This window comes from Micropterus dolomieu, linkage group LG11, assembly GCF_021292245.1.
Source record: "Micropterus dolomieu isolate WLL.071019.BEF.003 ecotype Adirondacks linkage group LG11, ASM2129224v1, whole genome shotgun sequence".
NCBI lineage: Eukaryota > Metazoa > Chordata > Actinopteri > Centrarchiformes > Centrarchidae > Micropterus > Micropterus dolomieu.
This window is the reverse complement of record NC_060160.1, coordinates 2,202-10,405: the sequence shown is the minus strand read 5'-3', so window position 1 is coordinate 10,405 and position 8,204 is coordinate 2,202. Positions and strand designations below refer to the sequence as shown.

Below are 8,204 nucleotides of genomic sequence, written 5' to 3'. Positions count from 1 at the left end.
TCAGATTATTACCGGACCATCTCCGCGGAGACACCGGTCAGATTATTACCGGACCGTTATTACCGGACCATCTCCGCGGAGACACCGGTCAGATTATTACCGGACCGTTATTACCGGACCATCTCCGCGAAGACACCGGTCAGATTATTACCGGACCATCTCCGCGGAGACACCGGTCAGATTATTACCGGACCGTTATTACCGGACCATCTCCGCGGAGACACCGGTCAGATTATTACCGGACCGTTATTACCGGACCATCTCCGCGAAGACACCGGTCAGATTATTACCGGACCATCTCCGCGGAGACACCGGTCAGATTATTACCGGACCGTTATTACCGGACCATCTCCGCGGAGACACCGGTCAGATTATTACCGGACCGTTATTACCGGACCATCTCCGCGAAGACACCGGTCAGATTATTACCGGACCATCTCCGCGGAGACACCGGTCAGATTATTACCGGACCGTTATTACCGGACCATCTCCGCGGAGACACCGGTCAGATTATTACCGGACCGTTATTACCGGACCGTCTCCGCGAAGACACCGGTCAGATTATTACCGGACCATCTCCGCGGAGACACCGGTCAGATTATTACCGGACCGTTATTACCGGACCATCTCCGCGGAGACACCGGTCAGATTATTACCGGACCGTTATTACCGGACCATCTCCGCGAAGACACCGGTCAGATTATTACCGGACCATCTCCGCGGAGACACCGGTCAGATTATTACCGGACCGTTATTACCGGACCATCTCCGCGGAGACACCGGTCAGATTATTTACCGGACCATCTCCGCGAAGACACCGGTCAGATTATCAGCGGACTGTCTCCGCGGAGTCACCGGTCAGATTATTACCGGACCGTCGCCGCGAAGACACCGGTCAGATTATCAGCGGACCGTCTGACTTTAGACCCTGATTTACATTTCAAATAATTTCTTATTTAATCAAATACTTTCAGAACACATTAAGACTAAAAGCTAACATTCAAAAATTCCCTTTTAAAACAGGCTGACCTCCATTCAGAGCTGCAGCGCAGACACCACCACTCCAGCATGAGAACTACAGCGAGTTCCAATCAGAGCGATTAATCACAGTATGACAGAACCTCTGGCCCCAGAAACAGCTTCATTCATCAGCATGGGTTAGGGATTATCAGCATGAAGCTGAGGAATGCACATGGAAACATCTGCCACGTTCTTCTTTCTCTGCACACAGCTGTATGATTGTTCTCTATTCTTCTATTATTCTTATATAACTTGCATCGTTTATTCCATATTTATCTATTTCTGTCAGCTGTGTGTTTGTCTGCGCGTAGCACCTCGTCACCAGAGATAATTCCTCGTAGGTGTAAAACACTACTTGGCTCCTCCTCATTAGTTTGATTTAAAGGGCGATCACTGCAGGAAGTGTTTCAGAACCACCTGACAGCTGCTTCCTGTCCACAGAGTCAGAAAGGCTGAACCACAGAGCTCGATGAGCGACCATGTTTGGGTAACGAACGGATATCTAACCATTTCTTTACTTCTGCAAACGACCCGCATGCTTTAATGTCAACAGTAAGAACGAGGTCAGCAGCTTCAGGCTCTGCAGGAGGAAACTCACAACACGTTTCACTGCGCCTGCTTTGGAAGGTTTTACAGCCACCACCTACCTCTCTGCTGATTGGCTGCTGGTGGCGCTCAGTGTGGCGGAGGAGCAGGCTCTTACAGAGAGGGCCCCTTTCTCTGAGGGCCCTGTAGATCTGGGATCTGGTCTGAGGTGGAGGGTCCCGCAGCTGCTGGTATTTGTCACGTGATCATTTGTGATGATGTGAAGGTTTGAATCTTTGCGTCTGAAGAAACAATATTTAAATGGTGCACGAAGACCAAACATCACGTGTTCATCACGTGTGTAAAGTCTAAACCACTTAGGTTCATGTTTCAGGTGTGACTGTGGGAGACACCCCCTGTCACCACCGGAGGGGGGCAGCATCGCGTCTGCCGGCTTCCTCCTGCCGATCAGAAGAAGAAGAGGAGGAGGAGGAGGAAGAGGAGGAGTAGAGCCGCGGTGTGCGCGCAGACGCTCAGTTGAAGATGGCGGACACAGAAGGAGGTGAGTCCACGTTTCTCTGCAAACATCTGAACTTTTTACCTGGTTCTAGAGTGGACCTGGTTCTAGAGTGCACCGGGTTTTAGTTCACCTGGTTCCGGCTTCAGTGCACCGCGTCTCGTACTGCTGGTTTTTAGTTCTCGTCGCGCGCAGTTCTTGATGTAAAGTCCGGTTTAAAGTTGCCGAATTTTGTCCGGTTCCTCCGGTTCCGTGTGACCCTAGTTCTTAATGTGAACCCTGTGTGCGTTAGTTCGTCTCGGTTCGTGCCCCTCCCCCCCCCCCCCAGCGGTCTGCTGCTGGAGGACACGTGGGCTCTCTGGACCCGGAGCGGCCTGCTCGCGGCGCCCCGCAGGACACACGTGCGGCTCCGGTTCCGAGTTTCAGGCGAATCCCGAGTTTTAGAGAAGTGAAGTATCGATACATCTGATCGGTATCAGGCTCTCTCAGGAGGTCCAAGTGTCACGAGTCTGTTAATGTGGGACCGCGTGCTTCCTGGCGGCCTCGGCTAACCTGGACCACAGAGTCCGGTTCCTGCTAGTGATGACTGAATGGGATCCGTCTCCCGTATCGATCCCAGCTACTGGATCCAGAGAGACTTGTGGATGAAGGGTGGCCGGTCTGACCCGGCCTAGACCGGCCACCCTTCAGCTCTGTTAGCTCTGCGTGTTAGCATGGTGCTAACACCCACGTGCTGTCGGAGAGGCCACGTGCTCCACTCACGTGACTAATCTGAAACTGATCAAAACTGCACTGATGACCTGGACTTAAAAGTATCTCACTGTAAAAGTACACTTAAAGTAAAAGTACTGCATGTTAAAGTACTTGTAGAAGTATAAATGCATCATGAGGTGAAGCAGGATTTTCATTAAATGGTGAGAAATGTTGTCGTGGTTACCCAGAGCTGCTTGTTCTGTGGGGGGGACTGGACCTGACTGCAGGTTTGATGACTGAATGTGTTTCCTCGTGTGTTTGCAGCATCAGTGAAGAAGAAGAAGAAGACGAAGGCGGTCAGCGAGGAGGAAGTGGGGGTGAGTCGGAGTTCACCTGGCTGAGCTTCAGGTGCGTTTGTTCAGACAGGTGACGCCGTGTGTTTGTGCAACAGGAGATCCAGCAGAGCGGAGACTTCTTCATCAAACCAGAGGCCAGAGCCGCCTCGCTGGACACGTCGCAGTGGCCCCTGTTACTGAAGGTGAGACTACGGCACCCTGAAGGGGACAAACATAAATAGCTGAAGTTTAGTCTTTAGCGTGTGAAGTGATGAACCAGTTTATCCATTCTCTGAGCGGCCATCTTGTCGCAGTCTCCGCCTCTGCCCCCGTTCTGGGGGCGGGGCCTCTCCACCGCGGTGCCGGCGCCGTCTCGGCGTTCTGCCGGCCGACGACCGAAACTGCAGAGAGTGACTCGACGCGAGCGCCACCAAGACGACTTGCTGGACTGATCACACGGTGCTGAGACTTATAGCAGATTAGTTTAAAATACTAAACGTTTATAACTTTGGAACAACGAGTAGATAAAATATCAAACACGGGACGCATCAGTTTCAGAGCACCAAACTGACGGCGCTACCAAAATAAGAGCCTGGCTATGTGATTTCCTGTCTTCATACAGGAAGTGAAATCTGATAACTTTCATTCTGTTTCCTGCAGAATTTTGATAAACTGAACATCCGGACGGCTCATTACACTCCTCTACCGAGCGGCAGCAACCCTCTGAAGAGGAACATCCAGGACTATGTCAGGTACCAGAGTGATGCTAAGCTAACATGCAAACAGCACTGTCAGGTAACCTTCAGCTAATGATAAGCTAATAATGCTCGAACAAATGTTTATTCTGCTTCCCGTCAGGACGGGGTTCATCAACCTGGATAAACCGGCGAACCCGTCGTCTCACGAGGTTGTGGCGTGGATCAGGAGGATCCTGCGGGTAGAGAAGACGGGTCACAGCGGGACGCTCGACCCGAAGGTCACCGGGTGTCTGATCGTCTGCGTGGATCGAGCCACGCGATTAGTCAAGTCCCAGCAAAGTGCCGGTACAGTGACCACTTCCTGTTTCTGTAGAATAAACGTCTCCTGCCGTCGTGCGAGCGTAAGGTTCTATAACGAACGTCTCCGCCCGGCCGGCCGGCATGTGAGCACAGTGAAACCCAGCAGCCCCCTCACTACTCTCTCTGTGTGTTGCAGGTAAAGAGTATGTGGGAATCGTTCGGCTGCACAATGCGATAGAGAGCCAACACGCGCTGGCTCGGGTAAGTCTGACCACTTCCTGCTGCTCGGCGCTCGCTGTCACGACTGATCACACGACTTTAATATTGATGAGATTTTCAAAATAAGAGTTCAGTGATGGTAATGCTACTGCTTCCCTTCAGAATAAAAAAACAAGTTTAAATCAGTGGTCAGATAAATCCTGATTGGATATTTTCTTGATTGGCTGGCTGTCATGTAACCCTCTCTGCAGGCCCTGGAGACGCTGACCGGCGCTCTGTTCCAGCGACCGCCGCTGATCGCCGCCGTCAAACGTCAGCTGAGAGTCCGAACGATCTACGAGAGCAAACTGATCGAATACGACCCCGAGAGGAGGCTGGGTAAGATCACTGATCGGCAGTCACGTATCAAACGACTATTGATTAGGTTCATCAGTGATGTCACAGTGATGTCAGAGGTCACGTGATTCTGTGTTGCAGGCATCTTCTGGGTGAGCTGTGAGGCGGGAACTTACATCCGGACTCTGTGTGTCCACCTGGGTCTGGTCCTGGGGGTCGGAGGTCAGATGCAGGAACTGAGGCGAGTCCGGTCTGGAGTCATGGGAGAGAAGGTCAGCATCACTTCCTGTTCACCTCAGATCCAGAGTGTTGAGTTCAGTCCTGCTGCTCGGTGCCGGTCTGCTAATTAGACTCTGGGACAGGAACGTGCAGCTGAGGCTCCGGACTGCAGGTCTGTGGAGACCGGAGCCTCGCCGCTGCTGACATCATCACCACATGCTCTGACATCATTGCACGCTCGCTGCTGACATCACCTCATGCTGTGATTGCCTGTTTCAGGACCACATGGTGACGATGCACGACGTGCTGGACGCTCAGTGGCAGTTGGATCACAACAAGGACGAGTCGTACCTGCGGCGAGTCATCTTCCCTCTGGAGAAGCTGCTGGTGTCTCACCGCCGCCTGGTGATGAAGGACAGCGCCGTGAGTCTTCCTCGCCTCAGCCTTCAGCTGGTCCTAATAAACTGGCCGCCGAGTCGCTAAACTCACCTGTTGTTGCATCACCAGGTGAACGCCATCTGCTACGGGGCCAAGATCATGCTGCCGGGCGTCCTCAGGTACGAAGACGGCATCGAGATGAACCAGGACATCGTCGTCATCACAACCAAGGGCGAGGCCATCTGTACAGGTGAGCCGGGGCGCAGAGACCCCGCCCCCCACAGGTGGAGCCACATGATGACCTGAGGTAGTCAGGAGCTCTCGGGCCGTGATGACTTCCTATCTATCACCCTTGTCTGATGGCTTCGCCGGACATCTGCAGATTAAAGGTGACTGGTTTGATGTAAAGATGATTGTTGACGAGGTTGTTGTCCCGCAGCGGTCGCTCTGATGACCACGGCGGTGATCTCCACGTGTGACCACGGCATCGTGGCGAAGATCAAGAGGGTGATCATGGAGAGAGACACGTATCCTCGCAAGTGGGGTCTGGGTCCGAAGGTAGGCCGGAGTTATTGATCGTCCTCCTGTGCGCCGTTTCTTTAAATGTTGCCAGTACTGACGAGTCGTTTGTGATCAGGCGTGTCAGAAGAAGTTGATGATCCAGAAAGGACTCCTCGACAAACACGGGAAGCCCAACGGCAGCACGCCAAGCGACTGGAAGAGCCAGTATGTCGACTACAGGTACGCCTCACCTGAGGGGGGCGGGGTTAGTGGTGATTGACAGGTGCAGACAGTTATCCCTCGCCGAGCTGACGTGCTCTCTGAGGGAGTCGCTCTGCTACAGGAACTTTCAGGCTTGAGCTTCTTCACTCAGCTGTTTGCTGAGCTGCAGCTCACCTGAGAACAGTGATGTCATCGGTCTCGCCTGGGAGCGGCGATGTCGGCACTCTGTTGCGTGTTCAGATGAAACATCCTTTAAAATCTTGTTTCTTTTCATTGACAGCGTCTCCAAGGTGACGGAGGAGTCATGTGATGCTTCAGCTAAGGTAAACTCAGCTGGTCAGAGGACCAATGAGAAGCGTTTCTTCCCCAGGAGCCTCAGATGGGCTCGATGTGAAAATAAAGCTGACATAAATATTGACAGAGGCTCCTGATTGGATGAATCAGTGAACCTTCAGGGCTGCTGACAGTTTAATTTACGCCTAATGTTTAAATTGGTACTCGTCAGAGGTGGCCCCTCCCACACCTGAGAGGGCGGCGAGCCGTGGTTCACGTTAACAGTTAGCAACGGAAGCTAATTTTGGCGAGCTGCCGACTCGTCTGTCTCAGTCCAAAGTGTTCCAGCTCACCTTCATGAGGGGGCGGGCAGAACGCCGCTGTGAGAGCGGTCTTTGTCACAGCGACCACCTTTTCTGATGTCGTGTTGGCTGACGAGTATTTGACCTTTGTGCTCTGCAGAGGAAGCGGGAGGCGGCAGACAGCGACGGCGAAGCTGCGACGCCTGGCACGCCGTCTGCAGAGGACGTGAAGAAAGAGAAGAAGAAGAAAAAGAAAGAGAAGAGGGCAAAACTGGAGGAGGCGGGGCATGGCGGTGCAGCCACGGAGCCTGAAGAGGAGGGGGCGGAGCCTACCACAGAGGTGAGTTAACTTTGAGTTCAGCGACCAACACGCCATTCCTTTAAGTATCGATGTTGTTGGCAGATTAAATGAACGATACGAAACTTTATCGACCGTCTGAGTAACGAGCTGTTGTGTCCTGCAGGTCGAAAGTGCCAAGAAGAAGAAAAAGAAGAAGAAACAGAAAGACAGCGACGCGTCAGAGTAAGGACGCCACATCAGCAGGTGAACAGGAAATGGACTCTACCCAGTGACACCTGTCTGAACGCAAAGCATTCTGGGAGTCTAATAACAATGGACTGCACGGACGCAGAAAGAAGAGGACAGTTTTTGTTTTTTATAAAGATGTTATGTTTTTGCAGCTGTAAATACCTGAACAGGAAGCCGTTTGTAATTTCAAATTAAAAGTCTTTGTTTTCTGTATTTGAGTCTTCATGATCTTATTAAGGCTGCAGAAACATTTATTTTTAGATCTATATTTTTGGTGCATTAAAGTTACATTTTATTTATAACAGCCGTTACCTCAGAGCGCTTTCAATAAAGACCAGAGGCCTACAGAGTGAACTCAGGGGAACGAACTCCGCCCGCTACACTGGCGTTAAACTACGACCCTTGATCAGATGTTGGTTAGCTGACTCGGTCTTAACCTAATTGGAGGCGCGTTGGCATAAAAGCGACGTGTTCGGCCGCGCAGGTGTTTTTCGGTCCACAGTAACGGCGAGTGCAGATGGGGGGGGGGTGTGTGTGTGTGTGTGTGTGTGTGTGTGTTAATACTTGTCCACAGTAACGCCTGGGGCGGTCTTTGTTCCCAATTGTCATCAAGGTCCATGCTGACATTTGGGAATAGTGACCCCCCCTATTGTAGGTGATGCCAAATGTCAGAAAATGTTCATTTCCTCATTTTTTAACATTTGACATCACTTACAATGGGGGGGTCACTATTCCCAAATGTCAAAAGCTTCCCAACTGTCAAAACTAACGTCGTCGGTACCTGAACCACAGCTGGTGGCCCCTCTACTGTTCTGATGGTACCTGGGGGGGCCCCAGGACCACAAGGTCCAGTTTGACAAATGGGAACATAGACCCCCCCCCACATTTGGCATGAAAGTGATGCCAAATGTCAAAAAATTTTCAGTTCCTTATTTTTTTTGACATTTGGCATCACTTACAATGGGGGGGGGGTCTGTGTTCCCAGTTGTCAGGACAAATGTCAAAAAGGGTTGGGGAAGAAAAATTTGAAATGTCGACGCCATCAGCTGCCAGCCAGTCCCGAGCCCTCACTTCTCATTGAGGCCCCCCGGAGTCAAAGTGCCCAGTCGGTGTATCCAGAGCCTCTCCTCACGTCGT

The 8,204-nt window shown here is 51.8% G+C and overlaps 1 protein-coding gene and 1 non-coding gene across 2 annotated transcripts; both read left to right on the top strand.

Moving 5' to 3' along the window:
- Nucleotides 1-1,978: 1,978 nt before the first annotated feature.
- Nucleotides 1,979-7,280, top strand: dkc1 (dyskeratosis congenita 1, dyskerin). The gene is made up of 15 exons (XM_046061731.1): nt 1,979-2,107; nt 3,080-3,132; nt 3,207-3,293; nt 3,751-3,842; nt 3,949-4,133; nt 4,285-4,349; nt 4,559-4,685; nt 4,785-4,915; nt 5,142-5,285; nt 5,370-5,490; nt 5,680-5,798; nt 5,878-5,981; nt 6,244-6,286; nt 6,699-6,878; nt 7,003-7,280. Exons 1-15 carry the CDS (start codon nt 2,089-2,091, stop codon nt 7,063-7,065), a joined length of 1,533 nt encoding a protein of 510 aa, XP_045917687.1. The 5' UTR covers nt 1,979-2,088; the 3' UTR covers nt 7,066-7,280.
- Nucleotides 5,530-5,605, top strand: LOC123979675. The gene has a single exon (XR_006827285.1). It is a non-coding gene; the product is annotated as a small nucleolar RNA SNORD83 (small nucleolar RNA).
- Nucleotides 7,281-8,204: the final 924 nt, after the last annotated feature.